Here is a 24,686-nt window from a genome sequence, read left to right as displayed (position 1 = left end):
CTAAATTTTGTTTCCACTTATTATTTCATCTTTTACTGGGATTCATATTTAGAATTGTTCCTTCTGTACCACAGAATAGAGCATCTGACTATACTGCTTGTCTTATCTAAAAATCCCACCTGGGCTCTTCTGTGATAGTTTTGTTGATAGAAGTGTATCTCCCTGAAGCTTTTCTAGTATGTTCTTTTAGTCCCTATTGGGAATTATTGCCTGGGAGCTTATTGCCCACCTGAAGTTAGAGGAATTCCTGTTCAGAGAGGGTAAAAGTCTGTTCAGAGAATTCAATGTTATTTTTTGCAGTCATCCCTTTCAGGTTTTTTCTCTCTGTCTTCCTAAGGGTGGGTTCCTCGCTTCCCCTGTAATCTCTTGTGTTACAGAAACTAATTGGAAGAACTCTGGAAGAACTATCATTGTTTTGTACTGTCCTTATCCATTCCGTTTTACCTTCTGTCTGAACTTACTTGTAATCTCTATAAGGTTTTCCATCCTCTGTCAGAGGAACAGTTAATTTACAAGATTTATTAAGAGAAATGCCAGTTGGTATTTCTTGGTTAAAGTCTCTGCGTCTTAATTTGTTTCATGTTGAATGCTTTTTGTCTTGATCTTACAAAGAGAATAATATGTTGTACTTCTAGTTCCTTTTGTTTTTTGTCTTTATTCTGTCGCACCCTGTTATCTTTTGGTCTTGACATCTATAGTTTCCTTTTCCATATAGTAGTAAAAATAATCGTAGAAGACACAGCCCAGGAAATAAATTGGATCAATGGAACTCTTGGTTTAGGGATTGCTTATTTTTGTTACTTCCTGCAATTAAAAATGGAAGAAAGCAAAAGCCACTTCCAAGGTAAATAACTGATGAGATCACCTTCTCTGAGAAGTCTTGAAATGATGCATTGGAGCAGACTGCTTTGGAAGGATGTACCAATGCCAGGAAAGCAAAAGAAATTAACTTGTGGCACAGTAAAATTGTCCTTGAGTCACCTGGTAGTAAAAGCTATTATACAAAGCTTCTTAGAAAAGAAAAGTTCAAAGTTCTGCGGTGAAGAATACCTGCTAATTGACTAAGGTTGGATTAGTAACTCGTCTTTTGTTTTTCACAGGACAAATCCGTTTGGCAATAGTTTTAGAATAGCTTAACTGTTTGCTCAAACAGGTGATAAAGCTCCATGTTCATTGTTTCATTTCTATAACTTGTTCCAGTTAGTGCCTGAGATTTGACAGGCAAAGAACTTAGAGTGAGAAGGGAGACACTGGGTAGGATTCTTGGGAAGAACTAAGAAAATGACAGAAATACAATAACATAACCAGTGCGGAGACACAGAGAGGTTGCCTCATTGAGGAAAAGTGTAGGTGGTGAAAGTGGGTAAGGCATTCCTATGATACACGCATGAAAGCAAAGAGCAGCCAAAGGCTTTGACTAGAGAAGAGCTATTCTAAGAAGTACAATGTGATGAAGGATTTGGAAGAAAAGGGTGGGTAAATAAAATGTAGTGACAATTAGCCCGGTCACTTCAGACAGTGTAGCATCCCTTGAAAAATATTTTTAAATTGGAGAGTAAAGATAAAAAAATGTTTGGAAATAGTCTGTTCAATAGTAAAGTCAGTGCCCCAAGAGAAGCTAATAGATTCTCAGCAGCGTATGGTTCTGACTGAAATCAGTCATCTTCCCTTTCACCATCTGGCCAAAAGATTGCCAGAATATCTTGCCATTTTACTTTGATGCATGAGACAACCTCTGGTATGCTGCCTTCCTTTCTCTGTGTAAATACTGATCTGTAATAGATTTACTGACATGGAAGTTACCTGTATTGAAGATGGTCTTGCCAGATTTACAGAGTATTTAATTTTAATTTAAACATTTATAAGGCCATATTATCAAAGAATAGAAACCTAATTAAATTATGATGTTTTCTGATACAGGAAATTTATACAGTGAGGAGTGAGGTAACTCACTGCAGGTTATATGCATATTTGGCCATGGTTTATCTCCGCTGAGATGTGCTCTATTTAAATCTGATTGTAGTCAGATGGTTTGGGTCATAAATTACCAGGGAATACATTCCTTTGAATTGAATGATTTTTGGATTAAGAGCTAAAAAAGGCATGGCAAGTCAATATATTAGAATAGCACATCATATTCAGAATGTTCTGCAAATATTAAAGATCCATAAAGTTCAGAATGACCTAAAGAGAGGGTTTCATGACTGGGATTTTCAGATTACATTCTCTTGGCCTCTCTTCCTAGTCATGGACCTCTTCCTTAGTCTCACACAGGTTGTGATCATCTATGGATCTCTAGTGACCCATGTGAAACTGGCCAAGCTAAAATAACTTGGTTTTGCTTCTGATACTGGCTATTGTGCATTCAGGAATGAATCCAGAATTTTGGAGTTCCATTTTTGTAACAGTTTACACTGAGGTCATAAAAAAGGTCAAAGAATCTACTTCAGGTAGAATTCTGTTCCATGAATACTCGGTCTTGGTTCTTGCCCTTTAATACTCTCATCCATTGCAGCTGCAGTAGTTTAATACTGGATGTCCGTTCTTGCCAAACATTTTATTGTTACATATGAAAGTTTTCTAAAGAAACAGAAAAATAACATTTCAGTTCTTGTGGCCAGTTTCATATATGAGTTCTTTTGTGAACGCTGTGATAATGTTGGGCATCCAGTACCAAAGAACACAACTTCTGAGCAATGCTTAACTGCGTACAGAAGCAAGTTACTCTGGAATGAAACTTCTGTGTTCCACAGCCTGATTATTCCCTTTTTTGTATCATCTTGCAGTATTTCCTGTGCAGAATGTATACAGATGAAAGTGTGTTAAATTTTCTGAATCCTTAAGTGTTATCACTAAAGGTACTATGGGCAGAGTTGATGGAGATAGTTAAAATACAGAGTAAACATCTCAAAGACTATAGGCAACTATCAACCTCGTTGTCAGTGAAGAAAATAGTAAGTAAAGAATTAAAACATCTTGCCAGAAGAGGAGAACTGTTTGTAGCAAGAAAATGTTCTGGGGCGTGGATGGTAGAATACATGCAAACTAGCAGCCTGAAGTCAGTGTAACAGATACCTATTTCAAATTCCATAAATACAGTGTGGGTATATATGAACTTTTTGAAGCAGTTCCTTTTAAACTGGACCCCTGTGGTTTGGACAGCTGATCCGTATAGAACATAATTAATTCTGTTGACCAAAGAACTACTAAAGCATACAGAATGGATGGCTAATGGAAGGTACTGGATTTTGAAATAAGGTTGGTCAGCTCTTAGGCACAGCTGTTAGGAGGGCAGGATGAGTGCCTGTAAATTGTTGGCTACTTGTAATGTTATTGAGTCTGGCAGCAAAAAAACAGCATTAAGTCTTACAGTTTAATGTGTGACCTCACAGAATTTAAGTCTTTTAAATTGATTTTTAGCAGGGTTTGGATGAACCCCTTAGCATAAAAATCAGATCCATGTAACTTGAGTTCATTTAGCCATCTTTCTGTACTTACCTTCAATAAATCCCTTAGCAAAAATACTTGATCCTAACAGCCAAAAAAATATCTAGATCCAGGATTGAAGGAGATATTTTAGAATATTTATGCTGCTAACAGGTATTGCACACCTAGAGTGATGGAACACTATGGGTTTTGATAATTTTTTAAAAACTGTTTTAGAGGTTCTTTTACTTTAGATTGGTATTTAGGAAAGACCAGCAATATATTAATTTTTAAAGCATCTGGCCAAATTATCATTAAAAAAATAGAGAATTATTTTCAGTAATCACCTTTCTGTGAGATCATATTTTCTCACTCTAACCTAATATATTCGATCTACAAGTTCTTTGCCTTTTACTGTAATTATGTACTAGGCTTGTGTTTATCCCAGGATCTAAACATTCATTTGTCATCTTACAAACAAGGAGATGTTTATATAATTCAAAAACATTACAAGGAAAAACTATATAAGAAGTCAGACTACTTGTCCTTGTTTTTTGCATGTTGAAGTACCTGCATTTCATGCACCATATAAAGAACTTAAAGAATTAAATATGTACATTTATAGGAATACTTCTAATATTTCTTTGTGAAGTCTTCTGAATTGGAACAAACAATGAAAAATTGTAGTGTGATACAGCCATACACTTGTCATGTATATATGTATATAAGTAACAATGTGGTTTTCCCTGATTTTATTATTCCTTCCAGAGAACTTTGTCCTAGAACAAGGACACAGATGACAAATACAATGTAAAATTTGTGTGTGTATATGCTTATATACACAAATATACATATAAGTGTATATAATAGGAATACAATATATATTTATATAAAAAATAAATATTGTGAAGTACTAATTGTATATTCCACAGCAGAAACACTTTTGTCACCCTGTGGTTTTAAACCATAGTTTTGATTTCTGTTTTATCTTGACTTATTTTTAAGGTGGACCACTGTATGAATTTTAGCTTCCACGTTTGTATTTTTAATTAGGTTTGAGTACTCTGTACGTAATACCCTCTTTTTAGGTTAATTGCACTGTGGAGCTGCATACTGGATTCAAAATAGGTACAATCGATGATGTTGGGACTATAAAAACTGCAGACGTCCAGTAGGTCTGAGTGGCAGATTTCTTTAAAAAAAAATACAAAACAAAACGCAGCTGACAGTTCCAAATTTTACTGATGTCTACTGATATAAAACTGACTATGTTCCTTTGAAAATAAGACTGACAGAATTAAGTGTGAAATGAAAACTGATTTAATGTGAGGCTGGTTAATGTGTTAAATGAATTTTGGAAAAGCCTATTATGTACACTTCATTTTTGCTAAAGTAGTTTTAACTCAAAATTACGCCTTTTGAGTTCAAAAGGGTACTTACTCCACAGTAGGGCACATTTTGTAGATAATTTGATTTTGCATATTTTCCTACTAACATCTTGATTCTCAAGCCTGTTATATTGTATATAGGTCAGCAAGATACTCTGTATTTAAATCAAGTGTCCTTCATGGCACGTTTATGCTCACTTTGTTAAGACTTTGTTCCTTTAATTGCTCTGATTTATTAGATCACAAGATTTGAGTCTTTGTCCTTGATCTTCCTGGTCACTTTTACTTTTCCTTGGTTTCCATGGAAGCGGAAGGAGAATATGAGTGTTTGTTTTAAAACTCTAGTCAACATCAAAAGTCTTGCCTGTATGAAAATGACGTTCGATAGATGATGATGATGTTTTTAAGCCAGCAATGTTGCTAATTGGGTAAAATAGCTCTACCAGAGAAAAGTCCTTTTCTTGGTACTCCTTACTACTTTAAAAAAAATAATACAAGTAATATTTCCAAATATTATTTGGTACCTGTACATTGTATTTTTATTAGAAGACTTTGTCAGATAATTATAATGTTTCCATGATCATAGTATAGCAAAGAAGACTTTGTCAGATAATTACAATGTTTCCATGATCATAGAATAGCAAAGTAACTTTTTTTTTTAAGCTGGGATTTCAAGAAAGTGGAGGTGGCCTTTGAGATATAGATATAGATATATAGATATAGATAGATATATATATATTCTAATCAAATTCATGTATACCTTACTATTTTCAAATACTGTCTGCATTCTCAGAAACGGATGGAAAATGTCTTCTTTAATATTGTTAGAGTGCCATCATTGTAAATATTTTAATATTTTATTTTAGCCGGAAAGTGAAATTTCCACCACAGTAGAAGATTACAGTTCTGAGGTAAGACTGAAGTAATGTTTTTCCTAACTTTTCTTTCAACTTTTCTTTTGCGTGTTTACTGCAATGCTGTGCATTGTTTTCAAAAAGAGAAGGAAAGAAAGAGCAGACATGATACTAGAGAAAGCTGTTTCATGTTATTACTGGTATCATTCATGTACCATTAAAGCAAGCATTGTGTTGACTACATAATGGGATGGCTACTATAATCAATAATCCAGTAGATATATGAACTGTTGTAACAATGTCATCATTATGGTTGTATTAATGCTTTGTGTTGCCATTGGAGTTGTGGCTGTGCATAAGCTCTACTAAATTTCTGTGGGCAACTATTTAACAAGTTGATTATGTTTTAATGAGTTCCAAAGCAGCTGTTGCTCAGTGACTGGCTTGGCATCAGTCTGCTGATGGGAGGTGGTGACGTGATGCTTTTGCATCCCTTGTTTAGGGGCTTTGTTTTGTTTTCTTTCACTTATTAAGCTGTCTTTATCTCAGCCCGTGAATTTTCTTGCTTTTAGCCTTCTGATTCCTCTGTCCTGCTGGTAGGTGGAGTGAGTGAGTGACTGGAAGGGGTGCCTAGCTGTGGGCAGGGGTCAGGCCACCACACATTGGGATCTACTGCTCGTCTCTGTAACATCGAAGGCTGGTAGCATATACCGAACTTTGGTCATGCCAAATAAAACAGTTTGTATGTTTGTGAGGAGTAAACTACCTCACTCATAACTATGGGTCAAGAACATGCTTGCAAGAAATAGCCATGGAATATCTGATTACAGTAAATATTGTTTCTAGTTTAAAAAATTAATTTTTTGTGTCTCAATTGCTTTTTGTGGTGACAATCTGGGTCCTGTTTTGCAGATCTTTGTGCTAAACAGTTCTGCAGAACACAACCCAGAATCTTAAGCTTGGCAACAAGTAAGAGGGGGTGTACTAACCAAATGAGCCTCTGTTGCTGAAGTAACTTTGGTAACTTCTTTTAATATTTTTTTTCTCCCTTTTCCTTGAAAACCTGTTCTGCTTTATTCCCTCTTCTTATATTGGGGTCCTTCTACTGTTCAGCTCAACTTGTCCTAGGTGAAAGCGGCAGTTTTTCTTTCCAGCCTCCCTCATCAAATCCCAGGTGCACTTTCTTCCATAGATTTGGTCTCAGCCTTTTAAGTTGAATTCTTTGCCTGTCCCTCTCTTCCCCAGTCTGACTTTTTCTCTCCCACTGTCCTTTCTTCCTCCTGTCCTTGTTGATAAGCACCCTCACTTTCTTCTGGTGTGTTGGGAGGGAGGCACTTGGGAGTACAGGGAAAACATCCCCGTCCCCTGACAGTCATTATGGGCTACTTTGAAAATACAGAATACTGAACCATATGGACCCTTGGTATGGTCAATTGTGATTGTTCTTAGGGTGTGTTTTTTGTGATGCAGATTTTTTTTAAAAAGCGCACCCCCCCAACCAACCAACCAAAACAAATCCAAACCCTGAGACCAGCACTTCTGGAATTGAAAATTCCAGTCCAGCTGCTGGGGCGTGCTGCAAGTGAAGGAAAGAAAAAACATTTTTATGCAGGGATAGGTGCAAGGGGTTGAAGGAAACTCTACCTGGAGGGGAAAAATATAATCAGTTTAAAGATTTTGTATTTTTCATAGATAAAATGTGGTTTATAGGAATTAAAGTAGCAAAGGACAAAAAGGGTCCAAGTTTGCTTTATGTGTGGTAAGATGATAGGGTGGTATGTGCACGCAGTTTGCCACTGAGAGTGTAGCAAATGGACTTTTGAACAACTGCCTGTGACCTTACTGCACCTTTTTAGAATATGCATCACCATGGTATGTGATTACTATTAAATGAAATATGCAGTATGTGAAGAATGAACCCATGAAAACAGTTGACAGTGGCATTGATGTTCATGTATTTTTACAAGTGAGAGGTATTACATATGTAACTAAGTAAGACTAAGAAATTTTGATCACTTCTGAGGTGGTAGGAAGCAGTGCTGAAGAGTGATTGCAAAAGCTTAAGAAACACATCTTTGCACGAGGAGGTGGAATACAGAAAAGATCTGTCATAGTGCCTCATGATAATTGTGGATATATTCTGATTTTAAGTGTTTTGTTGTTAGTATCATTTGAATTCAGAGCTTTTATTTTAAAATGAATTCCCACATCTAAACACTTGACTTTACCCCCCTTCAGTCTTTAAAGATTTCTGTAGGTGACTACAGAATATATTAGGGAGCAATTTTTCAGCTACTAAAGACAACAGAATTACATCCAGACTGCCTTCTGAATGTGCCTTTTACAAAATGGCAGATTTCCTCAAAACTGAAGATTTTTTCCAAAAATGCAATGATAGGTGCATTTCTAGGCACTTCTTATTCTCATTCATGCAAAAAGACTTTTTACCTCCCTCAGAGTTATTTTCTAAGACATAAGCAGGCAACACAAAACTTGTGAATAGTAACATGATGATAGTAACGTGATACTGGATCTGGTGAAGAACAAACTCAAGTGGTGAGAGTTATTATCTTAATAAGCTCTTTTAAATTCCAGTTCATTACAGTTGGTTGGTATCTGCAGTGAGGAAACAGGGTGTTTAGGAATGTGTATATTTTAGAAAATGAATTTTCTATATTTTTCATGTCAGCTGTAATGTTATTTTTATTATTAAAAGCTCTAATTAAATTCACGTCCACCCTGTAAATAAAGTGATCTGAGGCCTTTTCGGTTGAAGAAGATGAGAATAAGTTGCATTCCATCTGTAACAACATAATTCTGAAGTTGCATGAAATGTTGCTGTGCTTACGTTTTTCAGATACATGGCCTCCATTTCAGAATACTAAGAAATGACACATTTGTAGAAACATAGGCTTGTTGATTCGTCTTTCCCCTCGTTGGTTAGAACATTGGTATTCTTTTTAGTGGTTTTTGTCAGAAATTATGTTGAAAGCAAGGCTGTCATGCTTCAAAGTGAAATAGGTAATAAATAATTTGTTTTGTTGCAGTTGATAAAATAAGTCAGATGTTTATAATTCTTCAGCCCCTTCTTTTGGGGAATTGGATAAAATTCAGTTATGAGTATTTTGCTTTTTAGGAAATTTACCAGACACACAATGATAAGCCAATACGAAATTTGTAGGAACCAGTGAATGTTTATATAGGAATTCTTGTCTTGAAGGAATTTTATTGTAAATACAGTCTCTTGTTCAGGTTTTTTTTTGCCACCTTTCTAAATACATACATTATCAAAGGTAGTAGCCAAACTGGAGACTGATAAATCCATCATGTGGCCAGCTTGCCTTTTGTAACAAATTACTCACTTTGACCAAGGATGACACCTACCTGCATAGTCTTACATTAAATGATAATGGTGATTAGCTATTTAAGGTTATGGTCTCAACTCGGAACTAAGGGAAGCTAGGCTTTTTCCAACAGCTAGTATTTGTGGGGTTTTTTATAACTGTAAGGTGAAATTGCCCCCATATATTTTCTGTATGCCTCAATTTTACAGTATGACTGAAAGACTGTTTCACCTGGTTATTTTTCCCCCCCTTATTGACTCTCTACCCAATTTTTTTTAATGTTAATGAAATTCTATACCTCAACCTTAACCACTACATAAAGAAATCCTTTATTGTGTGCTATTAATATATTAAGAAGTGTATTAAGCCATGATATTTTAAAAAGCCATTAGTTTTTATTCTTCAGAAGTTATTAACTGTAGTTAGATGATTGTAATTATTTTCATCACAAACTGAGAATGTTTTTTGTTTATGGAGTATTAAAAGACCCCAACAAAACACAAAAATCCCACAACTGAAATTAATTTTCCCAAGTAACCCTAATTGCTATGTTTCATACAGTCAGTTGTGACATAACTAGATAATTGAGGAGAGGCTAAGAACAGTGACAAGCAGTGTTGCTGGTCTACGTATTAATTTTTGTGAAGGAGTCGGATGTCTAAAAGTTAAAAGAAAAGGGGGGTGGGGGGAATGAAAACATGAGGTAAAATTGTTAATCCATTCAAAGATACTTCTGTATGTTTCTACTACGAAATCAAAGCACTTGATTAATCAGAAGTCTTCTTGCCTGTCTGTAATAAGTTGTATTGAGGGCATTTTTTATATTTGCCAGTGATTGAACAGTATGCTGAGCATGAATTAGCTATTGATAAAGGGAGATCTCTGTAGTACTGGCATTAATGTTATAAGTAGTCTTACATTACATATTATTGCTACTCTTTCTGGGGTACAGTTTCAAGTCTTCCAAGGTCTAAGGAACATTAAAAGAGGTACAGTGACTTCGTAAGTGTAATCCTGCCCCCTGGTGGCAGTTATCATGAATTGCTGCCTTAATTCAGTGGTGGAACTTGGGTTTTCTTTGTGTTCTTCTGGAAGATTAATTTGTTTTAAACATATGTATTTACTGATGCAATATAAATAATACCTTTATTTTTATCCAATAGACTACAAATTTTATTTTACTTTGTATTAGTAAATACTGTTTCTGTGAATTATTTTGAAAATACAAACAAGGAAGAAAAAAATCAGAATGTCCATTGAATGACTTCTATAACCTTCGCTTGTTTCCTGTCTGTTGTTCACCAGAACAGTTGCTCCTGGGCAGCTAATGTGTTGTAAAATCTAATTTTTTCTTACTTTGTTTATGCAATTGTATCTAGAGCTCTGGTTACTCCTTGTTTCCGTTACCTTAAAATCCAATGCAGTTTGATTGTTTCTTTACACCTTTGATTGTTTGCTGGGGTATGTAACTAAGCGCATCATAAGGATGTTTCAGCATTAAAGGTGAACTGCAAAGCTTTAAAAGAAAAAAATTTCTAAGAATCTACATCAGTAGTATTTATGGGCTTGCAGAAAATCTCTATATGGGTAAACTACTGGGGCCATGACAGAAAACACAGAAGTTCAGTAGGCCTTGTGTAAACAGATGTTAATGCTGAAGCTGACATCTGGATTACAGTCTTCATATATTGCAGATAAGTGAAAAAATAATTTTAAATTAAGATGTTTTGAAGGTAGTAACTCAGCCCCAACTGTCTTGTCTGTTCTGACATAGAAGGATTCTTGTTGTGCTAGAAGTTGCCAGGCTGCTCTTGAGTCTCCCATGTGCACAGCACCCTGCTGCTGTGGTTTGGCTGCTTTTTCCATGGATTGCAGTGCAATTTGTTGTCTTGTTGTGTTTCAGTTTGCACTTTAAGAGAAGGCATAAGGCATTTGAAAGGAGAAGGTACCAGATGAGAAATAGCATGGACTACCGTATTACTGTGGTTCATTTCTGTGATCTCTAAGAGTTAGGCTCCTGTGAAATGAGGCAGGATTTCTGAAGTTCCAGGCAGTTGTTTTGAATGAATATAGCAAAATCCCTTTTATAAGTGAAAGGTCTTTTGTAGAAATTTCAGCTGCTGAGGAGTCTGGAACATTTAATGAGATAAGGCTTTTATGTCTTTCCTAGCAGCGCTTGTTATAAAGCAACTAAGAGTCTTTGTTGTACACAGAAATGGTTCACAGGAAGAGAAGCATGTCCACTGTGGTAGATTACAAGAATCCTATACTACATCTTTATCAATTAAGCCTAAATAAAATGGGAGTTAAAAAAAAAAGGAAAAGTGTTTCAAAATAGAGTTTCTGTTAAACTACTAGTGTTATTAATCTGGGACATGCCCCAAAATCTGAATAAAGACGTTGGTGCCAGGCGTTGTGTAGATGCTTGTATGTCTGAATGTAGAGCGAACATCTGGCAATACACAAGCGATGTGCAGTGCCTCTGTGAGTTGCCTGGACTGCTGTTTACTGCAATTTTCTTAATTCTTTCTAAAGTAAAGTAATAATCTGCCTGTGTTGTCTTCCTTTTTACTTGAAGCCAGGAGTTGAAAGGGCACTGTGTCAGCTCTGCAAATTCTTGTCTAATGCAAGTTTATTCATTCTCTTAATACAAATTTGATGACTATATCGATCCCATTTCTAACTGTGCTTATTGCTTTGCTCAGGCGTAATAGTCCTTTGTAAGTAAGCCCTAATCTAGACTACGGCAAAAGTCTGAGCAGTATAGCTTCTTTCTTTCATGGAAACATAGTATTCCGGTCTGAAACACTGTGATGCATGCCTTTCAGTCTCAAGTAGCGTTATTTTGTTTCAGGCTCTGATGTAATAGAAAGCTCTGAGGGGAAGTACAGCTATTACTGCGTTCTCATTTTAAAACATTGGTCTGCTCCTTTAAAAGCCTGCCTGTCTGTTTTATGGTTACCCAGAAGTACACAACATAATTCTTTTCATTTGGAGGTGGTTTTTTGACCTGTAACTGCCACTTGGGCTTCTGCTTGCCTTTTGGAGATTTGTCCTTACTGGTTTGCACAGTGTGTAGAACCAAAATTCTCACAGAAGCTGAAAGGGATTGCAGTGTGAGGTGGGTGAAAGAGGATTTTCCCCAAATGTCTTATGTTAAATGCATAATTTTTGCCTTGTTCTTTCAATTTTAAGAAATTCCTTCAAATTGAGGATAAGAGTCTTATGATACTGCCTTTCATCTACTATTGAGAGATTGGTGACTTTCAGAAAGAGTAAATCTTGGGGGCGTATAAATAACGTTTAGAATGCATAACTATGTTTAGTAATATAGAGAAATATTAAACAATTTTAAATGCAATAGTACTGCATTTTAATAATTTTAAGTATAAAGCTTTGCATTGACCTTTAAATCTGAATCCCTCTGCTTTCTTTAGATGTTTAAATTCAAAATATGGGGTTTGGTTTTAGACAGTAGTATCCATTTTTGCAGTTTTGGGTGTTTTACCTGTTACATATGCTTACTTTGATGCAATTTACTATATATAAAGCTACTTTGTATTTCAAATGAAATTTTTGTAGCATAAAAATTCCTGTTGGCCTGCAGGAATCCCCACAAAAGATTCAAATGAATGGAAAATAGAAATCAAGGTTTATTTCAAATAATAATGTATTTAGAAATTGTCTTTATACAGGTAAATGGTTGCAGTTTTGTGACAAGAACAGCTATACCTGCAGACTTAATCAGGGTACAGTATTGCAAATTGAATGATAATACTAATGGTAAATACTAAAAACCTCAAAACAATTTGTTCTGAACAAAACCTATGTTGCTGACTAATACTTTATTTTGCATGCTCTGCTCTGCATCTACATTATTTATTATATTTTAATATAGTGTGTCATTAAACTTGAAATTAAAAACAAATTACTACTTCTATTAAGGCTAAGATTATAAAGCAGAACTGGCAGAAATGCTTTATGTTAGTGCTTCTGAGATGTGAATTATACTAACAAAAGAGGTTACCATGGCAATAAGATCTTTGATGCTGTCTTGTATGTTAATGTTCTAAGGTGGCATTTGATATTTTAGTTTACTGTGATAAAGCATAAAAAATTGGCATGTTAAGGAACTTGGATTGATTTAGGAAGAAGAATTTGGAATTGGAGAGATTTGTTCTGAGTATGGAATGCAGCACTCTCACATGCAACTAGAGGTGATGGAGGATGAATTGGCTGGGAAACAACAAGAAATTGAAGAGCTAAACAGAGAGCTAGAAGAAATGAGGGCAGCTTATGGTACAGAAGGATTGCAACAGGTATAATTACCTTATGTTGCTTTCTGCTTGCTACTTGGTTACATGCAAAATTGCAGAGCATCACCTGAAAGAGTTCACACTTAATGGCAGCTGTTCACAATGCAGTCAGTGTGTGATACAGAATTACACATAATTTCTTTCAATCAATACTATGCACTCTGTTTCTTTGAATGGCATTTCCATCGTGTGTCTTGCTTCTCTGTATTTTGTGACTAAAATTCCAGTTGTCTTTGAAGTGACTTTCTTCAAATCAGGAATGCAAAGACAATTTTCTTCAAGGAGAGCCCTAATTCTTCTCTAGTTGTGCAAAGACTGCGTTTCTTTAATACCTTTCTTTTGCTCCAAGATAAAAAAACCTCAGGTTTTACTTCCTAAGAAATAATATAACTAGTTGATCCTTGAACGAAAAAGATATTTTGTCAGACTTCACGTCTGGAATACAAGGCAGCTGTGTCAGAATGTTTCAATAAACATCTTGGGATTACAGGGAAGTATTTTGTACTTTAGAAATGCCATTGGAATTTAAAGTTAGATTGTAAAGTAAAGAATATTCTTCCAGTTCAAGCAAGTGTGGCAATGCACTGGAAGCAGTGCTTTGTCATGCTTCATGTCTTACTTCTCTCTTTTAATTTGGATTAAAGTCACATCACTGTGTTTTTCTATTTGTTGCAAACTACTACAGAAATTGTTCTAATATTGTCATTTTCACAATCATTATTATTGCACAGTTATAATTTTTTCTGCTTTCATTTGTATTTTTCTGTGAAAATGGATGTTGTATTTTTCCACCATACTAGACTGATCTTGTTGGTTGCCCTGGAGGAGGTGGTTTACCATTCCTTTGTCTGTTGGTGAATTTCTGGTGTTGCATTTTAAGTCAAACTCAGCTTCTGATTAGTGTGTCTTTTGTCTGTGTTGCTAAACATAATAGTAATAATTACAGCGTAATAAAGAACATAAACATAATTCTAGCTTCTCACAATTGTGACTACTGCTAGATTTTCCTGAAAAAGCTGAAAGTGGAAATGTTTGCATTTTTTAAATGACTGTTTACTATTTAAAAATAAATTAAAATATATTAAAGCAAAGCAGGCTGTGGTACAATAATATCTTAATAGTTGCAGCATGTTTTTTTATGATAGTAGTACAGTGCATATTATCTCGGTTGAGAAATGCATATAGCTTGTTTTTCAGAAGAAACAAAAGAATTGTAAAAGGGGAGTGTGGAAGATACCTTGTTGCTTTAGTTCTGCCTGTTGTTTATAGAAAAAGATTGAATTATAAAAGTTGAAAATTATCATAACAGTGTGTGGATTGGAACAGAGATATTTATTAATTCAATTTCTTTGAACAGATGCAAAAGGAAAGGTATGACATACTTAAGTGTCTGATCTGTTCCTAATTTTCTCTATTATAACAAACATCTAGTATTTCTACTAGGTCTGTGCTTTTGTAGTAGGAGTTCAGTCTTGTGAAAAGAACTTTACAGGAATTTCCTCAAATTCTTTGCATAGTTTGGCTTGTTTAAGGGACTTCTGTTTTTTGTATCCCACTGAATAATGTCCCTATCCTCTAAATCAGTAAGCTTTATCTGGAAGCATTACAATTTTAACTTCGAGACTCAGGGTGTAACCTGGAGAAGCTTCTTTTGGGGAACAGTTTGGGAACAAACCATCAGTCATCCTCTATAACTGTTTTAAGAAATTTGCAATATGTAGAGATGAAGATACCACTAGTCTTTAAATAAGTTCAAATAGACATTTAACCAAGTAACACATGTATTTATGTAATTGCACATAAAATAGTTGGAATTAGTATTGTGGAATTCCTGTTGGCCTGATTGTAATCCTACAAAAAAAGTTAAACAGTTGCAAAGGATTTTTTTCTGTACTTTTGTCATTTCTTCATCATTACAAATTACAAAAGATTCATCTGTTAGGTACACTGTGTAAGTTTTGCAGCTTGAGCTGATTTTCTCATGTAGTTATGAATAATTTCTCAGGGTTCACAATGTAGAGTACTGCATGGTATCTATTACATACTTTTAGTATGATGAATGCAATTTATTGCATTTTCAGTGAAAGGTGATATAACTTGCATTTATTGTGGGAAAAGTGTGTGGACATGAGTAGTTGTACAAAATTGCTGAAACACTATTAGGTAGATACTCTGGCTTCCTTTATGATGGTTTGTTTATGTGGCCACACTTTTTAGTTTAAAAGCAAGTTAAATACATAGCAATTAACCTTCTTAAAGGTTCAGATTTTGTTCTTTGATAAAGAGAAGTCATATATTGTTAGGTGAGGGGGGAAATTCTGTTTCTGAAATTTTTATAAATAGGGTTTGTGAAAACATAAATGCTCCAGTAGGTCTGTGAGACATCTTTTAAATTGAGAGGTTAGGGATGACTTATTTCTAATTAACTAGAATAAGCTAGTATATTTTTTTTAAGGTACACTAATAGTTTAAATTTTATATTTTGTAGCTGCAAGAATTTGAAGCTGCTATCAAAAAAAGAGATGACATTATCACTCAGCTCACTACTAACCTACAGCAGGCACGGAAAGAAAAGGATGAAACTATGAGGGAGTTCTTAGAGCTTACTGAACAAAGTCAAAAACTGCAAATTCAGTTTCAGCATGTAAGTTACAGTGCTACCAATATTTATCGGTTTTTGAAAATTGGTGTCACTTTGGATGGTCCATAAAAGGCTACTTCCTTCAGAAACACAGAATTTTTGTGCATTTTTGAAGAATTGCTCTCATAATGTAGATCAGCAGTCACTTTAGGGTCCTACAGTTGTCATTAAAGTACCTGGTTTATTGTACTAATTCACTATAGAATAGTAAAAATTAGGCTGTTTTCTTTCATAGTATATGGTAGTAGCTTCTGATAAATACTGGGTAATGACAGTTATTTTAGGGGAAAACACTTGTGTAATTAGCTCCCAGAGCTTTGGGCAGAAATCCAGCCTGTTCCCTTTGAAATCAAAACAGCCAGTCATCAACTCTGGTGGGCCCCACCACTTCATGCTCTAGTCCTTCCTGTATTTTTGGGTAAAACCTGCCTCTTGTGGTGTTATTAGAAGTTAATTTAAATAACAAAGTTACGTTTCAGAGAAGCATTTGTTCTAAAAGCACTAGTGACTGAGGTGCTCTGTTAGCCTGTGTGACCACAGTTTACAGTGTTGCAGTTGATATTGTAGTATTTTGTGCTGTTTAAGCACCTTATAAAGCTCTTTTGAGCTTCAAGTGGATTATATTCTGAAGCCTGAGTTATTTATTATTAAAAATCTGGTTATGGGGACAGTAATTGCAACTAGTTCATTTTACTACTTAGAAATGTTTCTGAGACACTGCTGTCCTGTGCTAGCTCACCATGAAATGATTTAATATTGAATATCTTTTATTGGTTAGCCATCCCAAATGAATAAGGCTATATCAGTACCTCCTAAAAGACCTTCTAAAATTTTGCGATAGTCTTCAGGCCTGTGATGTGGAAGAAGAAAATAAAGATCACTCTTTGTATGTATTTTTTAATACAGTAATAACATTATTTAAAAAATAATAATAAAAATATTGTTTATTTGTAGTACAAGCTGTTTCTGAAGAACTTGATGTATTTTAAGTTTTATTTTTTTTAACATTCAAGTTGCAGGCAAGTGAAGCACTAAGGAACACCAGCCATAGTTGCACAGCTGCTGATTTATTGCAAGCCAAGCAACAGATAATTTCACATCAGCAACAGCTAGAAGAACAAGAATGTCTGTTGAAGAATTACCAAAAAAAGAATGAAGAGTTTGAAGTGCAGATTACATACCTTCAAGACAAAATCACAGCATATGAAATGGTATGTTCCTTACTAGAAAGATCACTTTTCCTAATCTGTTTTTTCCTTTCAGGATTTTATAGTTGCTTTGAAATACAAGGGCCAAATCACAGATTGTGAGCGTGCTGTATATAATGCATACAAAGATTTTTCTAATTTAATTTTAATTCTAACCTAATTTTAAATTTAAGACTGCTTCTGTTAACTAACACGTAATACATGCATAGTTTAAACCTGAAATTTTTAAATCAGTAATATGTATCATGTTCTAAAAAAATGAAGAAATATTTACAACAAATTATGAAACTATACTGTATATTAGAATGTCTTGATTAAATTAGATCATTTTGTTAGGAAAAAAAATTAAAATAACCTGGTTGAACAGTCTTTTCTGTCTTAAGGAAAGAACCAGTTCTTTTGTTCGTGTAATTTTTTTTATTATCCTTCCTAGAAAACATCTTAAAAGTTCCTAAAAAAATAAAATATCATTAACAGTGACAAGAGACAAAGCTTGTACCAATTTTTATTTTTTTTTTTTAAAGTATCGGAGCACAACTGGGGAAAATGGAAGTAACTGGTGTTTTTTGATTTTGTTTGGTTGTTTTCCTTTGTTTGCGGGGGCAGGGATTGTCACTTATTCCAAAGGTACTGAAAGCCTTTAAATGAGGTCAACAAATAATTTATATTTAGTTCTTATAAATGATCGCTAGCCTTCTAAAAAAGGCATTGTGTTTAATAGCTAAGTCTATAAATGTTCTTATATGTTCAGATGAACTAAAAATAAGAACGTGGTTTTTGCTCATTTTTTAAAGGAAAAACAGAAAAATGAGGGAGAAGATTTGAGTAAACTACAGGAAAAAGAAGCATTAGTTGGAGAGCTGGAAGCAAAACTTGGAGAAGAAGAAAAAAATTCATTTCAGCTTAAGGAAAAATTATCAGATGTCAGTAAATTGCTTGAAGAATTGAAAGAACAGATTTCACTAAAGAACCAGGAGATAAGTAACATGAAAGTTGAACTTGCCACCTACAAACAGAAAGAAAGGCAGTGTTCCGATGAAATAAAACAATTAATGGGAACTGTGGAAGAATTGCAGAAACGATGTTATAAAGACAGCCAGTCTGAAGCTGACATTGTGCAAAGAATGGAATTAGAAACACAAAGGAGACTGGCACAACTTCAGGCTGAATTAGATGAAATGCATGGGCAGCAGATTGTACAAATGAAGCAAGAATTAATTAAGCAACATGCAATGGAAATAGAACAGCGTCTTTTGCAACAAAAAGTAGAATTGGAGAAAACTTCAGGTCTGTGTTTGAATGAGTATGTTAATGAAGATCAAATGCATTTAATGAATATTAAAATTAATGAATTGAATGTAAAATTGCAAGATGCTGATAATGAAAGGGAAAAAATAAAGCAAGAGTTGTCACAACAAATGGAAGTCATTTCAGCTGAGAAGTCTCTTCAACAAAATAAAATCGAAGATCTTTTCCAAGAGCTGAATTTTTCAAGAGAGCAGGTTCAAAGAGCCAAACAGACTATAGTGGACATGGAATGTAGATTAAATGAAGCTGAAAAATACCAGATTGTGATTGAAGATTTAAAAACTCAGCTGGATTCTGCTTCTGAATTTAGGAAGGAATTGGAATTAAAACATGAGGCAGAAGTCACAAATTACAAAATAAAACTTGAAATGCTAGAAAGGGAGAAGGATGCGGTTTTGGACAGAATGGCTGAATCTCAAGAAGCAGAATTGGAGAGACTGAGAACAAAGCTGCTGTTTAGTCATGAAGAGGAACTTTCCAGACTTAAAGAAGACTTACAAAAAGAGCACATGGTGAACATGGAAAACCTTAAAGATAACTTGAATATGCATCATAAACAGCAGTTAGATGAGGTACAAAATGAAATGAGTCAAAAGATGGAAGCCATGCAATACGAAAAGGACAACTTAATTACAAAGCAAAATCAGTTGATATTAGAGATTTCAAACCTAAAAGATTTACAGCAGTCTATTGTGAATTCTAGATCTGAAGAAATGACACTTCAAATCCATGAGCTGCAGAATGAGATTGAAGTGCTTAGGCAGGAGGAAAAGGAAAAAGGTACCCTTGAACAAGAAATTCAGGAGCTGCAGCTTAAAACTGAGTTGATGCAGGAACAAATGAGGAAGACAGAAGATAGCTTTAAAAAAAAGTGTTCAGAACTTGAAAGGCAAAATAACATTCTGAAGGGGGAAAACAAATCTCTGGAAGAGAAATTAAAAAGTATGTTGGTAAGCTCTGAAGAAAATGTCATTTTTAACAACAGTGTTAGCTCTAAGTCAGAAATTTTGGACTTGCAAAAAACGGTAGAAAAGCTGATTACTGAAAATGAGCAACTTAAAAACCAAAATGGTCAACTCCAAGAGGATACTGAAAGGCAGAAGAGTGTGTTTGCATTTACCGAGAAAAAATTTGAAGCTGATTGTGAAGAGCTGCAGAAAGAATGTGCAAGCCTTCTGAAGGCAAAAACTGAGTTAGAAGAGACCAAGAATAAGCAGGAAGCTGAATATAAAAGCAAACTCAAAGCTTTGAATGAAAAACTTCACCACTTACAAAGCAATAGATTGGTTTTATTTAAGACTAAAACTTCTGATTTTGAAGGAAGTAAAGAAATCAAGGTCTTCAGGGCAGACACATTTGAGGCTGGAGACGCTGAGAAAGATATGACAGAACTTATGGAAAAGCTCGAGGTTACACAGCGTGAGAAACTGGAATTATCCCTGAGACTTTCGGATCTCTCGGAACAGTTGAAGTCAAAACATAGTGAAATTTGTCATTTAAATGAAAAAGTTAAATCCTTAAAAGATGAGAAAGAACAAGTTGTAGCAAAATGTAAAGAACTAGAAGTCATAATTAGCCATGCTCAGAGAGGAATTAGGAGTAGTAATGTCACTAAGACAAAATGCTCTAAAGGAAAATCTCTAAAGACTGCTGCTCCAGTAGCTGAAAGTAGAAATAAAACCCCTGGTCCAAGGAATAAAGTTGATGAAAGAATAAATCTAAGAGGAAATCTAGGTTTGGATAAAGATACCAGTCATGAGGTAACAAAAAGAAAGGAAGTTGAGCAAATGTTGAAACCAGAACAGCAGTCTTTTGTAGAACATTTGCATGGAGTGACAGACAGACTGACGGATGAAACATCATTAATAGCCATTGCACAGAGTGAACATAATACTCTTCAGCAGCAAGTGGATGCCTTAAAATCAGAACAGGTATGTTACATAAAGCAGTGTAGAAAATAATTTACCTATGAAAATTTGTAGGACCTTGCACTTGGAAATTTGCATCATGTTTTTCCTATTAGCTACTTTGAAGTACAGATGTGTGGTTGTGTGTGTGTGGCAGTGTAGCCGGTGGTTGAAAGTGGTTACTTCAATGACCAGAATGGTAATCGTACTCAGTGTGTATGAAGATAATGTTTTTCAGTGAAAGAAATATTCTTCCCTTGCATTTAATTAGATCAACAATGACAACAAAAAAAGGTAAGGAGAAGAGGCCTGTAACATTTCACACTTTGATATAGGATTTAACCTACTTGAGATGAAAACTTATTCAGGATGTAATTCTTTAATCTGTGATTAGCTTTTCAACTTGCTAAGTAGTCAATTCAAACAATATAGAGATAGTGAAACTCTTAACTTCTTCAGTTATCTTTTGTCAAACCTGTGAAATATCAAGCTTGTGAAAAACTAATCTTCAATCATCAAGATCTCTGTGTGTATGCTGTTACCACTTCTTAAGAAATGTATCTGGATGTGAATGTGAGAAGAGAAGCGTGTGAAGATAAGTTACGTGTCATGTGATTGTTACCAATCTCTTAGTTTTTCTGGAGAAATTTTTCTCATATTTTTTGGTATTGTAAATGAATTGCAGGTAGTATGGAAAGGATTGTAATTTGCTAGTAAAAATAGCGAAGTATTGAATTACCAGTATTTAATTAGGTGCTGGAATCATAAATCTGCCTTTAAATTTATATACAGTGATGAAGTTGAATAGCGTGGTGCAAGAAGTATGCAACCAAGTTTTCTGTAGAAATAGATGAGAACAAGTCTACTATTTTTCATGTTCTAAAAATGCACCTAGCAGTGAACTAATACCACCATTGCCTACTTTTATGTTGGTTTGTAGTTCATTCATTTCCTAAGAAATAAAATCACAAGTAAAGCCACATTGGAAACAGTTCTGAGATTATAGAAAAGAGCTACAGCTGTGTAATATTTGTTTGGGGTTTTTTATGAGGATGTGAATAAGGGTCTTGCAATTTCCTGCCATAGAACTAAAAAATCATTATGGTCCAGAAGTGTCTATAAAAATATGTTCAGGTTTGAACTCTAAGTAGCTCATTATTGGCATATCCTAAACAATAACCAAAAGTGCAGGCTAGAACTACAAGCCGTGGAAATCAATGTTTTTAAGGTCTACTAATAATACAGTCTTCTTTCCTGTATTTGGAGTGAGCTTTCTTAGCTTACTTTGGTGGCGATAGTGCTTTCACTTCATCAGGTAACATTTGTTGAGTTTTTATCACTGCAAAATAGTAATTGGAGCATATTGAGTTTCGTTGGTTTTAGTTCAATTTTTAGTTTAAATTTAAGAAGTCTTACACTATTTTGTTACAATTCAATTTTCCAACCTTTGTATATTTAAATTTACCTAAAGTATACCATATATGCAGTATTCCATTCAACGCTATTGATTTCAGAAATTTAAGATGGGACTTTTTTATTTTCCTGTTTCTCACTCACTGTAAAATGTGTCTTTTTATTCAAAGACTGATTTACGGCTACAGATGGAAGCACAGCGCATTTGCCTATCCCTGGTTTATTCAGCTCATGTAGACCAGGTTCGTGAGTGCTTGAAAGCAGAAAAAGAGAGTGCTCTTTGCAGTCTTAAAGAGGAACTTGTAAGTAGTCACCTGCAAGAGATGAATGATCTTAAAAAAATGCATCAACTGGAGCTCCAGACCTTGAAAATTCAACAAGCAGGTAACTTGGCCAAAATTATGGCAGTGAAGCTCTTGATATGTAAGTGTCTTTAAAAAAAAAATCACAAAAGTTTGTGCATGTAGCTATCCAATAAATTGTTTTTGTAGAACATTTTGTAGTGGTTTTGTACCAAATTGCTTACCCATTACAAGTAGTCTATTACTTGGTGTACTTAAAAAAGCAAACAAAAAGTAATAATAATATAAAAGAAGGAACAGAAAGTACTCGTGTTTTGCCATTTGTATTGGGTCAATTAATTGTAAAGAAATATACAAAAGATTAACATACACAGTTGTATTCCTTACTGAAATAATAAGCAAATGCATCAGCAAAATATTTTTGGCTTGTTTTGTTCTCTGTTCTTTGAATTCCTGCATTGACTCCCTGCCCACATTAGTTAAGCTTCTTTGCTACTACTTCTTTGCCATAGTGAGCTTTTATGTTATCATGATGGGTTTTTTTGTGTCATCCCATAATTTGCCCTTGCATAATTTTTTGGCGTAAGTTCTTTGCCCTACAGTATGTTTCTGTAAAGTTTCTAGACATCACTAACACACAAAGCCATTTGTTACCACTTCCTCCTCTTGAACATGCAGTTCTACTATAAGTGAGTCTGTGTGATGGAACAAAAAGAAAGCTGAAGAGGCAATGTGACTGAGGCAGGAAATTAGGCCTTTGAAAAGTTGTTGTGCATCTAGTGTTTACAAATTATTCATATTTTATTTATAGATGATGAAGTCAAATCTACACAAAGACTTATAGAAGAGCTGAATGAAGCTGTAACTGAGGAATGTACTAGGCTTGCTCAGGTAAGATTTAACAAAAAGCCTTTTTTAAAAGAAAATTCTGAAAACAAAAACATGTGTACAGAGAGTCCTCGTATTTTTCTGCATAATTTCAAACTGGGGTTTTTTTTTGCAGCTTTTCTCTTTGCATTGATCTCAAAACAGAGACTGCTAAACCTGACCTTCCAAAATAACAAGGAGTTTTGTAATATTTTTCCCCCTGCTTTTTATATCCTTGTTCAGACAATTCTTCTGTCTTGTACCTAGTCTTAATCTTCTGTCTAATGTTTCTCTTACATCTACTAGTTCAGAAGTATTTTTTTTCTTTCTGTGTGTGTCTGGCTCTATGTTTTGATTTAACAGTCATCCAATGTCACACACATATTGACGCACAGGACATCACACTCATATCTGCAGTAAGATAGTAATTTCTTTCTTAGCTGCAGGATATCTTTCAAAGACTTAAGTGTCTAAGAAGCTAGTAAAATTGCTGTCTATATTGTTCTCAGTAATCAAATATTATAGTAAAAAATTTAAGCTTATTTTTAGTCTGCGTTCTAGTATCAGCCACCAGTAATACTACTTTGCCATATCTTTTGGGGAAAATAGACAACAGAACTTTTTTACTTGAGAGCCAACTTAGGAGAGATTAAGCAGGACTCCATGGTAGCTCACAGAATGTAGCAGCTAGATGAGAGCCTGACATCAGTTGTTTCACAGCTGAGAAGAACGCTGCTGTTATGTATGATTCCATGTTGAGCTTTTGGAGGAATTATGATTTTACTTTTGTAAGCTGAATTTGCTGTCTATGGAGTCCAAAATCTTTAACTGAAGAATGCCACTGTGTGCTCTGAGCAGCCTGTTTCTTTTCAGGATCATTTATCTTCAGAAATTGTACAGATAAATCTTCTCTTTGCCTAGTCATGGTAAATATGGTAGCTATTCTGCTGGCCACATAACACCAACAAACATGAGGCGTTCTGGTTTATGATTTGCATGAGTTTTCTTATGCCATCCCCTTTTATACTATTTGTTGAATACTTAAGGACATGATGAATGGTAATCTCTAAAGAGGTACACATTTCTGCCTTAGGGAATCCTCCTTCCAAGTAAAATTGCGGTTTACAAGAATGAGACATTTATAACGTAAATTTGCTTTCAGTATTAATGAAGGAGGCCTTTCTTTGCAAGATTTTAATACTTGGCAGTTCCAAATTAAATAAGAATTCAAAAATATATGTATTTATGTTTTAGCTGAAAAGTTTTTCCATACCTGTTTCTTTTATCAGGAGTTTTAAAGATTTTCTAGGTCCTTATGACAGAACAAAACATCTATGCCATCATTTCCACAGAAGATAATATTCACAAAGTACTACTTTCCTGCCAGCATTTTTCTTGTTTTGTTTTAGAATTGTGATTGATAAATTAACAAAAAATTCTTCACTTTTTTTTTTGTTTAATTTGTTATGCAGGCTTTGTGTTACAATCAAAAGGAACATTCTTCACCTGCTGTAGAAGCTGGTGATAGGGGACAGGATATTTTCCACGAACCTGCTGCTGTGAAAGAAAAACTGAGTGTAGAATTACCAATACATAGAGGTCAGGCTCAAGGTAATGACATTGTACTATCATGCTGGTTAAAAGAAAATAATAAATTACTGATTTCAAGTATTTCAGACTGGCAATTATACCATTGGTTGTTCAGGTGCTGA

General features: G+C 34.7%; 1 protein-coding gene across 9 annotated transcripts in view; it reads left to right on the top strand.

Moving 5' to 3' along the window:
* AKAP9 (A-kinase anchoring protein 9) overlaps window positions 1-24,686 on the top strand; it is a 120,806-nt gene that overhangs the window by 30,483 nt on the left and 65,637 nt on the right. For 6 of the 9 annotated variants that reach the window (XM_055803463.1, XM_055803465.1, XM_055803464.1 and 3 more), the window contains exons 3-11: window positions 5,681-5,725; window positions 12,708-12,761; window positions 13,161-13,331; window positions 15,817-15,972; window positions 16,983-17,180; window positions 17,972-20,416; window positions 21,976-22,189; window positions 22,919-22,998; window positions 24,447-24,585. In XM_055803463.1, the coding sequence (XP_055659438.1) occupies window positions 5,681-5,725; window positions 12,708-12,761; window positions 13,161-13,331; window positions 15,817-15,972; window positions 16,983-17,180; window positions 17,972-20,416; window positions 21,976-22,189; window positions 22,919-22,998; window positions 24,447-24,585 (3,502 nt within the window). The remainder of the gene's footprint in view (window positions 1-5,680; window positions 5,726-12,707; window positions 12,762-13,160; window positions 13,332-15,816; window positions 15,973-16,982; window positions 17,181-17,971; window positions 20,417-21,975; window positions 22,190-22,918; window positions 22,999-24,446; window positions 24,586-24,686) is intronic. The other 3 variants (XM_055803469.1, XM_055803470.1, XM_055803471.1) reach the window with 3 other exon arrangements.

Source organism: Falco peregrinus, chromosome 5, assembly GCF_023634155.1.
Source record: "Falco peregrinus isolate bFalPer1 chromosome 5, bFalPer1.pri, whole genome shotgun sequence".
Lineage (NCBI taxonomy): Eukaryota > Metazoa > Chordata > Aves > Falconiformes > Falconidae > Falco > Falco peregrinus.
This window is presented reverse-complemented; position numbering and strand designations above follow the sequence as displayed.